The sequence below is a fragment of the Natrix helvetica genome, assembly GCF_964273705.1.
Source record: "Natrix helvetica genome assembly, chromosome: 6".
NCBI lineage: Eukaryota > Metazoa > Chordata > Lepidosauria > Squamata > Natricidae > Natrix > Natrix helvetica.
Genome location: NC_138553.1, coordinates 54,359,397 through 54,377,594, shown reverse-complemented (window position 1 = coordinate 54,377,594; position 18,198 = coordinate 54,359,397). Strand labels below are relative to the sequence as shown.

Genomic DNA, 18,198 nt, shown 5'->3' with positions numbered 1-18,198 from the left:
TGTGTCATTTGAACTGTGGACTGATCATAAGAACCTACAGACACTTAAGACCCAATGAAAATTCCCCAAAGCAAGTTCGGGTGCAGTATTTCAAACTGTTCAATTTCGAGCTAAAATATATCCGGGGGGGGGGGGACCTCCAGGCAGATGCCCTGTCATGCAAACCACAGTACAATAGTAAACATGAAGAGGCGGTCCATGCTATGATCCCCCCTCCCAACCTGCCTCGCAAGCCACAACCAGGAGATATGGTAAACGATGAGGAACTGCAGATGGGGGGGGGGGGTGTGACCCAAAGACTAAGGGACAAACTGCCAGCTGACCCATGGTATAGAAAAAACAAAGAAGCACTGACCCTGAAAGATGGACTAGCCTGGAAAGGCTTCAAATTGTATGCACCCAATAGCCTGAGACTTCAAGTACTCCAGAAGAGTAACAATTCCAAGCAGGCAGGACACTTTGGCTATTTGAAAACCCTGCATCTGGCCAGAAGGCAATTTTGGTGGCTAAAGGTGAAATAAGACATTGAGGAAAATGTTAAAAGCTGTGCCACTTGTGCAGCCATGAAGAAGAGACCGGGGAAACCCCCAGGGTTGCTTCAGCAAGTGGCAGATCTGTCCTGATCCTGGAAAGAAATTGCCATGGACTTCATTGTTGAAATCCCTGAGATTGGGGGGATCCGGTCATTTGTACTGTAATAGATTTGTTTTCAAAGCAAGCCCACTTCATAGCTTGCCCAGGACTCACATAAGCAAAAAAGCTGGCCAAACAGTTCATAAGGCAGATATATAGGCAGCATGATGCTCCCTGCAGGATCATCTCTGAGGTGTCCAATTCACTGCTAGGTTATGGAGGGAGTTCATTAGGTCCATTGGGTCTTTGCAGGGGCTTAGCTCAGCGTTTCATCGAAGGGCCACGGAATGAGCAAACACATGGTGGAGCAATATTTGAGATGCTATGTCAACTATCAGCAGTTTAGCTGGGCAGAGTTGCTGCTGTTTGCTGAGGTGGCATGCAGTAATGCGATGTTTAGCAGCACTGGTCTGAGCCCTTTTCAAGTGGCATGGAATTTGCCCCCTTATCTGAACTCCCCAGGGAGCCCCCCTCATCCATGTCACTAAACGAATGAATGGAGTAAATGATAGAGGTATGGGAAAATACCAAACGGGCTTTACAAGAAGCAGCAAAAACCCATAAAATGCAAGCCAACAAACGCCACAGCCCCCAAGTGCCATTCCAATTGGGGAGCAAGGTTTACCTCTCAATGATGTACCTAAAGTTAAAACTTCTTTGCAAAAAACTAGGACCAAAGTTCATAGGGCATTTCCCTATAGTGAAAGTAATCAATCCTATTACAGTGCAAATTAAACTCCCCCCACTTGTTAGGGAAAGTGCATCTGGTCTTTCACAACAGTTTGTTGAAGCCAGCAGTAGGCTCCCAGATCAGGATGGTAGATCGGGCAGCCCCAAAACCAATAGTGGTAAAAGGGGAAATGCATTACAAGATAAAGAAAATCCTGGATTCTAAATTGCATGTACCTAGTGCAGCAATGGCGAATCTTTTTTGGCTCGTGTGACACAAGTGGGGGGAGCGCAGGGGGGTCATGTGCGGGCGTGCTGCATCCATAATGCAATGTGCAACCCCCCCAGTGCACATGCATGCACAACAGGCGCTCCCCCCATTTTTACATGCTTTTTTCGCTCTCCCCAGTTTCCAGAGGCTTTATAGGAGCCTTGGGAGGGCAAAAAGAGCCTCCCCCGCACTCCCGGAGGCCCTCTGGAGGCTTCAGGGTTCGTCCGGAGGCTTCCCTGAAGTCTTCGGAATGATTAAAACAACCCTCCGAGCAAACGTCATTTTAAGTGTTCTGAAGGCTTCAGGGACCGTCCGGAGGCTTCCCTGACGCCTTTGAGTGCTCAAAACGACCCTCCGAAGTCATTTCCGGTTTGCTCGGAGGGTCGTTTTAAGCATTCCGAAGCCTTCAGGGATGCCTCCAGACGGTCCCTGAAGCCTCTGGAGGGCCTCTGGGGGGCGGGGGAGGCTCTTTTCACCCTCCGCAGGCTCCTATAAAGCCTCTGGAGCCTGGGGAGGGCGAAAAATGGCTTTTAAAAACTGTGAACTCAGCTGGCCAGGGCGCGCATGTGCGCTGGCCAGCTGACAGGGCAGCACCTTGCGTGCCCTGACAAATGGCTCCATGTGCCGCCTGTGGCATGCGTGCCATAGGTTCATCATCACTGATCTAGTGCAATGGAAAGGGTACCCACTCTCTGAAGCTACATGCATCAGGAACTGGGATATGAAAGCAAACAGGTTGGTCAAACAGTTTTAATGTACCCCCAGAAACCTAAGGGCCTTCCAGGGAAGGAAGAGGTGGTTAGGCTGAACTTTAAGTAACCTCTTTGTGATTTCTTTTCTTTGCAGGTAGTCCTTTTCAATTGAGGCCTGTCAACCCTAAAGCTGACCTGACTGAGGCCATTTTGAGGCTTCAATGTTGCCACACTGGAGCTGAGGGATAGGGAGGGGGGAATAGAAATAGCTGGGGCTTGTAACCAGAACAAAATACTTTCTCCTCAAAACAAGGACATTCCCATAGGTGGTCAGAGAGAGGAAGAGTGAAGTTGGGGGAAGGGAGAAACTTTTACTTTTATTTAGGTGAAAACCATGGGAACATTCAGAGTCGGTTTTCACCAGCCTGTGCCAATATTACCATAGTCATATTGGCATAGTTTTCCAATAAAGCTTGTTCTTTGAGGAATTTACCTGCCTCAGAGTTCTGTTTGCTATTGGTGTATTATTTGGAATCCTGACATAGCTACACCTACAATGTTTAGGACTGATTTTATAATCTCTGCATCCTTTGCATGCCCACATTATGTATGAGTAAATGTTGACCCTCAACCTGACTAACTCTTCATTTTGCTTACCAGGAGCTTTGTCCTTGAACATAGCAATCACTTTTTTGTTTAACCTGTTTTAATACCTGAAATATGGCTTTTGGGGTATTCACTAATGTTGAATCACTTCTCAATATCATCGGCAATATCAGCATAGATATATTCAGTCTTTATCTTGTACATATGACAGTCGATATCAGTTAATAGCAACTTTGCTTCATCTCTGTACTTGGGTTTGATGTAGTCATAATGGAAATTGTACATCAAAATCTTGCTCAAATCCAGTATAGACATTCCTAGATGTATCGCTTTGTCGTACATCAGCTTCTTCCTTCTCATATGCATGGTGACTAAATTCTTGTCAAATATCACACATATGTCGAAGTTTGGCTGTGCGGTTAATTTCAAACTTTCTTCTCACTAGTCACCATGGTTCTCAATGTTTTTCATCATTTTGCCAAAGATGCTGTTGTTCATAAGTTTGAAAAAGTCTTTCTTGAAATCATTTTTAGCCTTTGTTCTCAAATCAGTACTCAGATTGATGTACTTCTTCAACAACACCTCTTCTTCGAATCTTATTCCCTTGTGAATTTTTGTGATCTTCATCCCAAGACTCTTGTACAGATTCTCATAATGCACTACATACTTTACTTTGTTCCATAGGTTTGGTATTTGCTTTTTAACTTTTGATCCTGGTGGAGTAATATTTTCCAGGGCCAACGGATAGTTGTTGTATAGATCGTGTAATTCTTTTGGGTATTCCGAGTCAACCTTGAGTATGCAACCCATAATGTTTTCCCAATTGTCAAGTTATGCTTCAGTCATCCACTTAAATCATCTAACGGAAAGTGGTTTGCCCATTGCCCATCCGTACAGGTTGTTTGTGTCAAGATAAGTATTGAATGAAAGTTTGTCATCTTCATAGTCTTCACCCATGTACTTGTTTATACACACGAAACAATTCAAGATGGTGCTGACCCTGCCGCATATTCCTTGCTTTATCATGAGCAGCATATTGTAATAAATCAACAACTCCAGTTCAACCTTTGTGATTTTTTGAGCCAGCCTGGGAGATGTAAAGTACTTGGCGGGATCTAGCTTGTGGAGTTCCATGCAAGCATCTTGAAAGTTCTCAAAGACATCAACCAACTGCAACACATTGCTTTTGTTGCATAAATTGTGATAATGTTCTGACCTGGCTCCCAAACACAACACGCCCTTTGTAGTTAATGAAACATTGCCTTTATTAGGAGCACCAACAGCTGCTCTCTCACAACAGGATACACAGCAGGCTATGAAGTCTCTAAGTCCTGTGGAAAGTGATGCTCACTCCCTTTTCCCCTGAACTGGCCCAACACACCAGGTGTATCTTTCTCTCTCTTCCCACACTTGGAAAGGAAGTCCTGGAAGGTGCACTCACTTTCTTCCAGCAGCACACAAACACATACATACACACACACACATACACACACACACACACACACACACACAGAAGGTGCTGCAGATTCCAAGAAGAATTCTGATAATTTCCAGGCAGGATTCAGAAATGCAGGCTATCAGTGGTGGACTGGCAGGGAAATGAATAGTTGTCTGCCATACCTACTCATCTCTGTCCCCTGCGTTTTATCCCCAGAGCTAGGGTGGAGCTTCACTAGCAGTGGTAACTCTTCCATCCCAAGGAACGGCCCATAGATTTTCACTGCTCTCCTCTTCTCTGTCTTCTGCGCATCCATGTGTCAGGCATTGGACCCAGCTGTTCCTCCTCTTCCTAATGAGCCACCTCCAGACCTGGGAGCTGTTGATTCTCTATCTGAGGGCTGATGGACGACCCTGGCTCTGTCGCTATCTCTGACACCTCCATTCCCTCTTCCCCCTTGGAGCGCTCAGAATGCCTTGATGCTGGCCCTGACACCCATGCTAATTTGCACTCAGTTTTTGTAAAGCTTGTTGAAAATAGAATAGACCTGTGATTTGAGGGCTTTTAACTTTTTAATACTAACCCTTTTTGGGTTTTCAGGCACATAGCGAATAATCCAATGAGCAAATGTGTTGATTGCAGATTTGGTTTTGTCATAAGCTTTCCTGGCCATTGTGACTGGCATAGACACTCTAACCGGTATTATGGGCACAACCTGTATATCAGGAACTGGCTTGTCAAGTTAGTGGCATGCTACTTAGTAGAGCAACTTGGCCTTTTTGAGTTTAGAGTAGCTGTGCAAGCCTTACTTCTTCATGATAGCACGTAAGTCACAGATTGTTTTGTTCATAATTTTAATAGCAATTTTTTTTACAGTAAATTCAATTTTAGAATGGTTTTGTTATTGTACATGGTAACAAAACTTTTATGGAATGAGTGTTCTCATTCTACCAGTTTTGTGGGCTTATTAATCACTGTTCTTTCATATTGGTATCTCCAGACTTAGCTGTTGTGTAAATAGATTGTGTTTGATGAACATCTGAGAGCTCGGACGGCTCTAGACATCAATGGATATTTGGTCTCGGTTCCTGTTTAAATATCTTTAATGATCATCTTCTTCTGGTTCGTTGGCTTTATTGGTTTATCAACCACCTTTATCTCATATCTTTCCCTCCAAACTATAGCGTTATTGTCACTGATTGTTTTTACATGACATCTGAGAGACAGGCCAGCTCTACTCATCAAAGGATAGTCAGTCTTGTCTCTAGTTTTGATATTTTTTAAAAAAAGAATTTTATTGGTTTTTACAAATTTTTACAGGAAGGGGTAGGTAGGTATAAAAAAATTTGACAGCTATATTGTGCGAAAGGTAGAAATCCCCCCAAATCTCACAACTTTTACAGAAAAAAAATAAAGATCAAAGATTAAAAGATAAACATTGGCAGCTTTTTGTTTTACATTATATCAACAATATATTCAATCTTCTTATATGTCACTTCCAACAATTACATTATAACAACAATTGCAATAATATTTCAAACTTATTTTTGTGACCTGAGTGTTCTCGATGTTGCTTCCTCCCCACTGTCCTCTGGCAGAGCCATGGCCCCTTCCTCCCTCATATCTTGTGTACTGTCCCCTGTTCCATCTAGGAAGGCAATGTGTTTTTTAATGAAGGCCTCTGCCTCCACAACTGTGTTGATTCTAATTCTATTGCCCTTCCAAAAGATCAACATTCCTTCTGGCAATAACCATCTAAACCAAACTCCTTTATCATATAATTTCTTTGATAAAGAGGAATATTTCTTCCTCTCATCTCTTACTTTCTTCGGAATTTGTTTAAGAATGGCTATTTCTTTGTCTTTATATTTTAATAGTCCCACCCTCTGAGCTCCTCTGAGCTCCTCATCTCTTGTAGTCTTTCTAAGAAATTTAACATGTACTTCCCTTGGAACGTTGTGTGTTCTAGCGTATGCTGAATTGATCCTATAAATCAAATCAATTTCCCACCATAGCTGTTGTTTATCTCTTTTAATGTATTCTGATAAAATTGTGGTCATAATCTCCTTAAGGTCTTCATTTTCTGTCTCTGGTAAGTTTTGAAATCTAAGAAAAAAAGACATTCTTTCAAATTCCACCTTTATCATATGATTTTCAAATTCTCTATTCCCCTTCTGGACTGTCTTAACCTCCTCCCTCAACCCGGTCGTCTCTTCCTCCAACACACCTCTGTTTGTTTTGTGTTGCTTGTTGTTGCATTTCTTTGAGCTGTTCATTTAAATCTGCCAATTGTTTTTTTAGTTCGTCCTGTCCCTTCAAAATAGTTTGAAACATTTGGGCAACAGATAAGTCCTTTGAACTCTCTTCAGTTGTTTTAGGTTGTAGAAATAAAGCCATTTGTCTCTGTTGTGTAATCGGATTAGACGTAGAAGATGTTGGGGCTGAAGATGCCTTACCAGGCGGTGGCTTTTTAGGTCCCATACTAAGTTCAGAGATAGCTATAAGTCTTATGCAAAAGAAATGGCATCTGTGGAATATACAGCTAGGCACAGGACCTAGTTACATGCAGGATCGCATCCTGCCCCATACATCCCTACGATCAATCCGCTCACACAGAGAGGGACTTCTTCGGGTGCCGTCCGCTAAACAGTGTCGGGGGGCGACACCCAGGAGCAGAGCCTTCTCTGTGATGGGCCCAGCCCTGTGGAATGACCTCCCCCGTGACATCAGGATTACTTCTGATCTCCGCTCCTTCCGTGTACAGCTGAAGACCCACCTCTTTCAATTATCTGGCCTGGCTCAACCGTAAATTTTTTCTTATTCCTCCTGACAGTCCTTTTAAATTTTTAAATTGTGGTATTATTAATGGGGTATTTTAATGGTGACTTTTAACAGTCTAAATGTGATGTAATTTATTACCTCCTCCGTGTATGTATGTCTTTGTATATGTGTGTATTTGGATGTTTATGTGTTTGCACATATGTTTTATGTTTTATATGTTTTATTGTACGCCGCCCCGAGTCCTGTCTGGAGAGGGAGCGGCTAATAAATTCAAATTTATTTATTATTATTATTATTAGCTGGGAGAGATCGTGGAGGCAAACAAGCCAGAAGTGAAAGTTAATCCTCCTGTACAGCTACAAGCCAGAGGATAAGAGTCAAATGCAAATCCAGGGAGACCACATAAGAAGAGAAGCTCCAGGAGATCTCTGGGGTATAGAATAATATAAAGCCAGAAATTCTTTCAAAGAGGAAACTTCATTCGTAAAAGCAAAGAAGAAGGAAGAAGTTGGCCATCTTGGCTCCACCTTCACAGGGGACCAGGGAGCAATATGTCCAAAGTTTTCATGAGGTAGTTTTAAAAAAACAACTCAGCAGTCATCCCTTGCAATTGTAGCAAAAATCATTCTCCCATTGTTAGAGGAAGTGAAAGTTAGCTTTTAACTCTCTCTCTCTCCTCCGAGAGAGAGAGATATTCCAAGTGCCGCTTTTTCCGAGGGGGTGGAAAATCCCCCCCTCCAATCGTAACACTTCAAAGGATTGAATCCACAATTTGGAGAAGCTGCTGTTCATCAGTTAAATAGATTTACAGGAGATTGAGGGAAACCTCTCACCTCACCGCACTTCAGCTGTAACGTCTAATTGATTCTTTCCTTCCGGATTCCGATCAGCGAAGGTGCACAGCGACAATGGAAAATGCTGCCATGCACCCCCCATGTTCCCCGGCTCCTGGGGCGAAGCTGGAAACCCCCCTGCAGCTGCCGCCTGTCCAGGGGGTGCCAACAAGCCGCCCTGCGGCAGGGAGCCCCTCCAAGGCCCCCTGTGCTCCTAAAAGGAGCCCACCAAAGAGACGAGCGGTGGACCCACACGTCCGTCGCCTTCGGGGACTGGAAGTCGTCTCCTCTAGTTTTGATCTCTTTAATGACAACCTTCAGTGCATTCATCGGCTATACTGTATCCATTTTAATATATACAAGAAACAGTTTTATAGTGTATTCAATTTTGTGTTGTGGGGAATTCCATGCATGGTGATGTGGCTTAGCGAAGAATTCCATTCATAGGGTGGGGCTTAATGATGTTATAAGTAAACAGCCAATCAGAATTCAAGAATCCATTTATGGGGGTCAGTCTTAGAGATTGGCTTCTATAGACTTCAATGGGGCAGTGGGCAAGACCTAAATGTCCCAGAATGCTCAATTTCAGTCTACTAACAATGCAATTTTGGGAATTTGCTCCCTACCCTTAAAATACTACAAAAAAATCTGGACAAATATTAAATCAATACTAGTTCTAACATCTGAATTATAACTCATTGAAATTCAGTTGAATATCATAGTTTTGAAAGATTACAGAACTGAAGCAAAATATCCCTGACTTGTGAATTGTGATCCAATTTCTGTTCTCTGTCTCTGTCTGTCTCTGTCTCTGTCTCTGTCTCTGTCTCTCTCTCTGTCTCTGTCTCTCTCTCTGTCTCTGTCTCTCTCTCTCTCTCTCTCTCTCTCTCTCTCTCAGTGTGTGTGTGTAAACGCCTCCCCTCTCTCACACACACAGCTATATGTCTTGACCCATAGTGAGTTAAGCAATGCCATGACCTCCCTCTCACAGTGCTTGAGGCTGTTAAGGGCTGAATGGGGAGAAACAGATTGAAACTGAATCCTGGCAAGATGAAATGTCTCTGGATTTGGGGTTCTTTGATCCATGGAGAATTGCTATATCTGGTCTTGGATGGAGTTGCACTGCCCAAGACAGACCCAGTGCATAAGCTGGACTTTCTCCTAAATTGACAACTCCAGGTGGCCTATGTGCAACTGCGGATTGTGCACCAATTATGCCCTTTTCTGAACCAATTCTTACTCACAGCCACTCACACCTTAGTTAGTTCCCATCTTGATTATTGCAATGCATTCTACACATATACACACACACACAATGTATGTATGCATATATGTATATTCCACGAACCAACCATGTAATGAGTTAGCATATTCATAACTGTAGCAATATTTGTTCAATGTTTCAAATATAATGCTGCTGTTAAAATTATGCATATTATAAAATCCTGAGACTCCAGTCCTTTTGTTTACTTTGAATGCTACGATTTTAAGGACAATCATAATGATTTAATTATAATGATACAACGGCTCAAAATGTATTAACATGGCCTAATGTATAATAATTAATTTATCTGAAATTTGATTAATGGAACAAAATCAACAGTTATGTGTTAATGTATTACTTATAAATCAAGAACTCAATCATATTAATGTATTACTTTGACACAAACTTTTTTAAAAAGATAAAATCTTAATTTGAGATAATTATTTCATTTGATTAATAAGCTTTAAATTAAATGTTCTCATGACCCCATTACTTGGGCAAGCTATGAATTAATTATACTTCATGCAATATTCCAGACTAATTTTTGTTACTGATATGGCCATGTTTTATAAGAATTTACCTTCACAGTATATACTGTCATCTCGAAGAGCTCGGAAACCATCTTGGCAGCTACAAACTGACTTTTCTTCAACATTTCTGCAAAGAGAATTCTCTAAACACTTATGTCCTTCAGAACAAAAATCGTGGCCTAAAAACAAACAAACAAACTCTAAGTGATTGACATTATAGAAACATATAGTAGTGATCCATTAAATATGAATCAAAGCAACATGAATCTTTCTTTATTAGAATTCTCTCTAACAATAATTCCTGGGCTCCCACCCAAACTTCACCAGGAGGTCAACAATATATTGACCAAGAATTATAGAGGAGATAGAAAAAGGTACATCAACAGTCATGAATAATTACATAGATAAGAAAAGCTCCCAAATTCTATATCAGGGGTGTCAAACTCACGGCTTGCAGGCCAGATGTGTCAAATGCTGGCCATGCCCACCCATTTTAGTGAAGTAGGAAAAAGTTGTGATATGTCACATGGCAACAACGTGTCATCATGAGTTTGACACCCCTGCTCTATATCAACAGTAACATAATCAGCCACAACCAGCCTTTGTCTTGATGTCAACCCTGATTTGCATGTTTTTAAATTAAAGAATAGACATTTCTTTTACAATTATTGTTTCTTTCCTCGGGTCACATGAATTGAAATACAGTCTTAAAGGGCACATTGAATTTGTACAAATGTTAGTGCATATCTCATTCAGATATTTAGCATAAAGTTCACTAATAATGCTTCTTTCCAAGCTGATTGGAAAGAAATGAGCAAGATCAGATTTATCACTTTTCTTAGAGATTGGGACAATAGCAAAATAGCAGTAGTATTTGGGCATCTTTTTAGAGCAATCAGTCTGTCTAAAGGGAGAAGCTGACATGGAAATCAACTCTACTTGTTAGTTTTCATTAATAGCATAGAAATCAGATGTCCAATAGCTGCCTTCCAATTTTTAGCTGGTTTTAAGTTTGGGAATTAGAACTTTCTGAAGTTTAAACTGTAGGCCTACGAAAAAGCAAAGACTTGGTAGTTAATTTGGAGAGGGAAGTCGTTTAAACCAGCATCATAAATGGCATTTAAATACCCAGTTCATCTAGGAAGAGGAATTATATGGTGCATCCTAGCTTCTGTCTGTGCTAGAATATCAATTAGCAGAGGAATATTTTGCTTTTGCATAAATTTTCCATTAGCATTTATTGTGTTATTAATTTCTTTTTTAAAGTTTTTTTTATTTGACATTTTCCAAATATTAACATCACAATTATACTTTTACAGCTTTCTGTTATCGGTATTTCTTGTTTCTGATTTTGGGTTTTCTATTTTCCATTCTATTATCTTATACATTTTCCTCTTTGTTACACACTTTCTCATTTTTACAATATATACATGTATATACAATATTTCCATCTCTATTGCTTTCTAAGTAAATGCCATCTCTTTTCGTTGTGTTTGCTATGTGTTCCTTGATCCTTAGTTCCATCGTTAGTTTGTCCATTTCTGAGCATTCTAGCACCTTTTCTATGATTTCTGCATTTGAAGGAATGGTTTTTTGTTTTCAACTTTGGGCAAATGAGATTCTGGCAGCAGTAATTATATGAAGCATTGTGCTGCCCCAGCAGTATATAGCTATAGTGTAGGAATTAAGAACTGTCTCCTTTAAGAAACTACCTCATGGGAAATGTAGGCAGAGACTGCCTTATGGGAAATGTAGTTCCATGACATGTGATCACATCTCTGTTTATGATTGGCCACTGGGGCATCTTGCCCACATGCAAAGCATGCCCCGAGCAAGCCTACAACGCCCGAGGCAGAACAAGCATTATATATTGGATATCCTTACTAATATTTTTTTATTATTCCTGGAAGAAACAGCTCAGGGTTTATGTCATTTTTTTGTTCTATTATTTCTTCAAACCATTTTTTAATTTTGGCTTTCAGACATGTCTACCAAATATGATAGAAGGTCCCCTGTCGGTCCCCTATTTGGGAACATTTTGGCAAATCTCGCCAGGGGTAAATGCCACCTATAAAACATTTTGTAGATGTTTTCCTTATAGGATGCTGACATTGTCAATTTATAATTTTTTCCCCATAATTTTTCCCAGTGCTCCAATTCAATATTCTATCCGAAGTTTTTAGCCCAAATTATCATTGTTTCCTTCACGGTTTCCTCCTCCATTTTGAATTTTAAGAGACAATTGTATGTTTTTGTAATCATTTTTTCTTCTGTTCCTGTTACTATTTTTTCCAATTCTTGTTGTTCATTTTGAAATCTGTACTGTTCTAAATCCTTTTTGTATCTTGTTTTAATTTGTAGATATGGCCACCAGCCTAATTCAATTCCCTGTAATTTTAACTCCTGATTTGTTTTAAGTTTTCCTTGCCCATCCAATAACTCCTCATATGTCAATATCTTATTCAAATCTATTACATTGGGGTAGATAATTGCTTCCATGGTTGATATCCATCTAGGAATTTTTGTATAGAAGTTTCTTTTGATTTTCATCCATATTTCTAGTAAGGCCCCGCTTACCTGATGTCTCTGGAAATATTTATGGGCTTTACTCTTTCCCTCCCAGATAAAAGCATGCCAGTCCAGCTGTAAATCATGGCCCTCTATAGTCAATATTCTTTTATTTTGGAATACTATCCATTCTTTGAGCCATGTTACAGCTGCTGCCTGGTGGTAAAGCTCCCAATCTGGGAGGCTAAATCCTCCTTTGATTCTAGAGTCCTGCAGTAATTTTAATTTTATCCTAGCTTTTCCCCCCATCCAAATAAATTTTAAATTTATTTTATTTAGTTCCACAAAAAAAAATTGTCCCTAATTTTACTGGTACAGTTTGGAATAAAAATATAATTTTTGGTAGGATATTCATTTTTATGGTCACAATTCTTCCAATCAGCAATAATTGCAATTTAGCACAGCTTTCCAAGTCCTTTCATATTTGTTGTAGTAATTTTGAATAATTGTCTTCTTTTATAGTAGAACATTTAGACATTAGCCATATTCCAAGATATTTTACCTTTTTAACTATTTGCATTTCCAATGTTCTCTCTAATTCCTCATTTTGCTTTTGTGTAACATTTTTAGTAATTATCTTTGTTTTATTTTGTTTTATTTTTAAGCCTGCAACTTTACCAAATTCTTCTACTTCTTGAATTAATATTTTCTCTGTTTCAAGGGGGTATTCTATCATAAAAACCATATCATCCGTGAATGAGTTTTGCATTCTTCTTTTTTAATTTTTAATCCTTTTATCCTGACTCCTCTGAAGAATTAGGGTACATAGGGATTCTGGGACATAGAGTTTCATCCCCTTCCATGCACGGTCATCTCTTTTTGTCAAGATGTGTTGGTTGTTTTGGAACCGGGGGTCTGCTAGCAGTTCAGTTTTGAGCCTTGTAGTTAGGTCACTTGTGATTTGGTCTTGATGGTCACGGCGTTGCCATCTGGTGGTCACTTGGGAAGCGGTTTGGGTAGAGGGAATGATGGCGTCCACTACATGCTCCCATTCGCATTTATACTGAGGCATGCGGGAGAGGGCATCAGCTAGAAAGTTCCTCCCCCCTGGAATGTGCTTTGAAACAAAATCAAAATGGTTGAAGTATTGAGCCCATTGGCCTTGTTTGGGTGATAGTTTCCATGGGGGTCCTAAGCTCCTCCACATTTTTTGTGGTCGGTCCAGACTTCGAACGGTTTCTGGCCCCCTTCCAACAGGTGTCTCCAGGTTAGCAGTACCCATCTCACTGCAAAAGCCTCCTTTTCCCATGCGGCCCATCATCTCTCTGTGTCTGTGAGCTTGCGGGAGGTGTAGGCGCAGGGTTGTAAGTTTCCTTGGTTGTTTCTTTGGAGTAGCACCGCTCCCACTGCCATGTCACTGGTGTCTGCCTGGATCAAGAAAGGTTGCTCGGGGTCAGGATGCTTCAGCACCGGCTCCTTTGCAAACATTTCTTTTAGTGTTTTGAACGCCTCTTGGCAGGTTAGGTCCTACTTTAGGAGTTGTCCCAGATGGGGTTTTGTTCCTGGGCTCCCTGTCTTCAGGAGGTCCGTTAGGGGTTTGGCAATTTTCACAAAGTAGGGGATGAATTGCCTGTAGAAGTTCGCAAACCCTAGGAAGCTTTGTAGCTGTCTGCGGGTGTGAGGGGGTTGCCAGCCTAAGACGGCTTGCACTTTGGCTGGGTCCATCTGTATTCCCTCATTTGACACTCGGTAACCCAGGTAGTCTAACCGTGCACGGTGGAATTCACATTTTGATACCTTGACGTACAGGTTGGCTGCCAGAAGTTTTTCCAGTACTTGATGGACCAGGGGTATGTGGTCATCCATGGTCTCAGTGTAGATAAGGATGTCATCTAGGTAGACGAGGACCCCCTTGCAGAGGTGCTTGTGCAGCATCTCATTTATTACCTGCCTGAATACCGCTGGGGGCCCCTGCAGCCCAAAAGGCATCACTTTGAATTGAAAGCTCCCTAGGGGGCAGTTGAACGCTGTTTTCCACTCACCTCCCTCTCTGATACGTACTGGATAGTATGCTTCTCTGAGGTCTAGTTTGGTGAAGACTTTTCCCTTGGCCAGGTGAGATAGCATGTCCTTCATGAGGGGAAGGGGTATAGGTTGTGTACGCACACCCCATTTATCCCTCAAAAGTCCACACACAATGTCATAGTTCCATCTTTTTTCTCTTTGAAGAGGACTGGTGCTGCAACCCGTGGCTTGGCTGGCTCAATGAACCCCCTTGCTAGGTTTTTGTCTATGTATTTGCACATCTCTTGCATTTCCTGGGGTGTCATGGCATACAGTTTGGGCTTGGGTAGTTTTGCCCCGGGGATGATTTCAATGTCTGTCTCCCAGTGAGGAGGCAGAACATCGCACTCGGCCTCGCTGAATACTTCTGTGAGGTCCTGATATTCCACCAGAATCAGTTCGGCCTCTGGGGTTTTGTCGGATGTGGTTACCAGTTGTTCTTGTGGGCTCTTTTGGGGGGTTTCCAGCATGGGTGGTGTTTCTGCTTGCTGGTGTGGGAGGGGTTAGGGGCCCCTTGATATCCTAAGTCTGTGGGTACCCCCTTTCCACCAGATGGTCGGTCCCCACTTGTCTAGCCAGGAAAGTCCCAGTAAGACTGCATCTGTCAATTTGGGCCTATAATGAATCGAATTACTTCCCAGTGATCCGCTAGTTCTAGACTCACTGGTTCAGTTAGATGGGTGGCATAGGCTCCTCCCATTAGGGACCAGTCAACCTGCTCGAACCAGATTGGGTGGGCCAGTCTTTTTGCTCTGATCCCCAGTTTCAGGACTATGGTTAGGTTGATCAAGCACCTTGTGCAGCCTGAGTATATTAGGGCTTGAAAATCCCCCTGGTTTCGAGGGCTGTGAGGCGTATTGGAAAAAGGAAAGAGTGAATTGGTTCTCTCACCATTGTGTCCTTTTCTCTCTCGTCCTCGCTGTCATATGGTTCAGGCAACTGGTTGTCATTGCCTGGGGTTCAACCACTTTCACCTGAGGGGGAAGGGGCCTCTGCAGCCTTTCCCAGATGTGTTGGTGGTCCGTTTGGGGCCTCGTTCTGGTCATGCCCTGGGTGGTGGGTCTGGCCTTGGTTTTGGGGCTGGGGTTGGGCATGCAGCTGCCATGTGGTCCATCCCCCCACATCTGTAGCATTTCAACAGACTCTGAGGGAGGGCAGGTCTCAGGGCCTGCTGTAGTGCTGTGGTTCCCCGCCGGCTGGGTGGTTTCAGGTCAGGTTGACCTCTCTCTTTTGTGTCTGGTTGCTTTCTCATGTCGTTGGCACGCAGCCCACTGTCAAATTTTGTTGCTACCCGGAACCACTCAGAGAGTTGATTTGGGATGTCACGGTATGCGGTTACCTGGGCAATTTACTTGTCCAGGCTTGTTCTGAAGAAATGCACCAGCAGTTGCTCTGGTAAAGGGAGTAGCCTTCCTATGACCCTCCTAAATTCATGGATGTGCTCTTTGATGGGGCACTGCTGCTTCAGTTTGCTGAGTTCCTCTTCTGCATATGGGTCCTCCTCCTCCCCCTCCTCAAACCTGGCCTCTCGCAGTCACAGGAAGTCATCTATGTCTTGCAGTTGGTGGACTCTCCTCTTGTGGAGGGCGGCTAGCCATTCCTTTGCTTCTCCCGCTAGACCCTCTGCGATGGCATTCACCATGGCTCTGGGGGATGGGTAGAGGTGCCCATAGTGTTCTAGGTGGATATCAGCTGAATCAAGGAATAGGGCTAGTTGGTCTGAGTCTCTGTCAAACTTTCCCCTGAATTGGGGTGGGTCATCCAGCCCTAATCCCCCAGCCTCCTGTCAGCCTTGGTATGCTTGCGCTTGATATGGCTGGTTATCTCTTTCACCCCTAGTTCGGAGAGAGGGAGGGGGTGGCCTGCTCTTGGCAGCCTGCCTGCTGCGTGGGAGAGGCACTGGTTGCCATTCTGGGCTCTTTCTCCTTCCATCGGGATGGGGAGGGGGGCTGTGCTCCAGTCTGCATCTCTTCCCTTCAACAAGATCAGATGTCCCTCCCCTCACTTCCTCCCTCCGTTGCTCTTTTGCACTCCCTCAGGATTCCATCTGGGGCTTTGGACTAGGGCAAGGGAATTTCCACCACTACTTATCTTTTCTTGCTTCTGCTTCTGAGTTTTTCCGCATACCTCCAGCTGCAATCAGGCTTTCTTCCGATAATCCACCTTCTGCCATGGTTGCCTGATTTTTCCCTCCAAGCACTCCAAATATTTGGGAGTGACTGGAGAGCCCGGGATTCAGGAAGCCCGGAAATCTTGATAGATGTTTAAAAGTAAGTTTCAGCTATCTGTGAAGGTTCCAAGAGTTGCCCTAATTAATTTTGGAACCCCAGGATGAAATTCAAAGTAAAACCATTCGTTTATTAGGACTAACATCTTGGCACGGACTTCTGTGTAGCTGAAACTAAATCACATTTAATGGTGTCTGACCTTTACCCCTGTGCCCCCTCCCCTCTGGCTGAGGTCACCAATGACATTCTCCAACAGGACGTTATGGCACGGTTCTGGACATGCACATTCACATCCCAGTACAGAAATATGAGACTTTTACTCTGGCCAAAAGTATGCATGGCATTTCCCTCCCCTTCTCAAGGTGATAGTAGTCATGGAAACGCCTTAGGCATTGACAATTGTATCAGGTTACTTAGAATTAATTTGAGGGAAAAGGCCATTATTTCAGATAATTCTTGTAGACAGGTTTGACTTCTGGGAGGGAGGGGAATCATCGTTTCAAACTTATACTTACTACACATTCTTAGCCTAATTATTGATAACACAAGATTCTGAAAATGTCTTATAAGAGATCAAACAATGTAGAAATAGACCTATAGAACAAGAGGAGAAATACTTTGTATTGTAACACTGATCATTGTTAACAGGCCTTTACCTAACCCTAATTATTTATACATGTTGTCTTTATTCCTCATAGAAGGGTTTATATATATGCTGGTTTTGTTGTATTCGGGTCTTTTCCCGTGTAAGATTGAGATTGTCTTGTCAACATTTCAGTGAGATCTCACTTGCCATCTTCAGGCTGTTGTCTTTGGTTTAAAGTGCGACCGGAGCTGCCGTCTTTCTGTAAGTCTTGGTGGAAGGGGATGGAGTGCTGGCTTTGTTTCAGTAGGTGGAATGATTGGGTGAGTGGTTGTATCATGATTGGTAGATTGGTGCTGATTGGTGCTGGCTGTGTGTGCATTGTTGTTTTGTACTGTAACGGCCTGGGTGGTGGGTGGGGTTCGTTTGTTGACTAGGGCTGGTTTCCAGATGTTTGGTAGGCGGGAGGTATCATCACGTTTATTCATGTTGTGGGGGTGTTTCTCTATTTCGATGGCTTCTATAATTATTCTCTTGTTGAAGTGTTCTGTTTTGGAGATTAACCTGGTTCATTCAAAATTGATTTCATGTCCTGTAACTTTAAGGTGCTGGAAAAGGGAGGAAGTTTTACAGAAAGACTTACAGAAAGATGGCAGCTCCGGTCGCACTTTAAGCCAAAGACAACAGCCTGAAGATGGTGAGTGAGATCTCACTGAAACATTGGCAAGACAATCTCAATCTTACACGGGAAAAGACCCGAATACAACAAAACCAGCTTACCTACACCCGTGAAAATCTACGAAAACACACACATATATATATATATATATATATATATATATATATATATATATATATATATATATATATATATATATATATATATATATATATATATATATATACATACATACATACATACATACATACATACATACATACATACATACATATATATATATACATATATGTATTTGTGTTACAATCCCTGGTATGCCTAAGGTTCAAATCCCAGTAAGGGTATGGCTAGCTGATGAGAGCTAATTAGCTCGAAATAGTTCTATACTAGTCTCCCTTTATTTATTTATCAGTACAAAT

The 18,198-nt window shown here is 42.2% G+C and overlaps 1 protein-coding gene across 6 annotated transcripts in view; it reads right to left on the bottom strand.

The window, feature by feature from the left end:
* NELL2 (neural EGFL like 2) overlaps nt 1-18,198 on the bottom strand; it is a 407,393-nt gene that overhangs the window by 133,384 nt on the left and 255,811 nt on the right. For 4 of the 6 annotated variants that reach the window (XM_081957428.1, XM_081957430.1, XM_081957431.1 and 1 more), the window contains exon 12: nt 9,768-9,896. The exons of the other annotated variants lie outside the window; for them this stretch is intronic. In XM_081957428.1, coding sequence (XP_081813554.1) covers nt 9,768-9,896 — 129 coding nt within the window. The remainder of the gene's footprint in view (nt 1-9,767; nt 9,897-18,198) is intronic. 6 annotated transcript variants of the gene reach the window in all.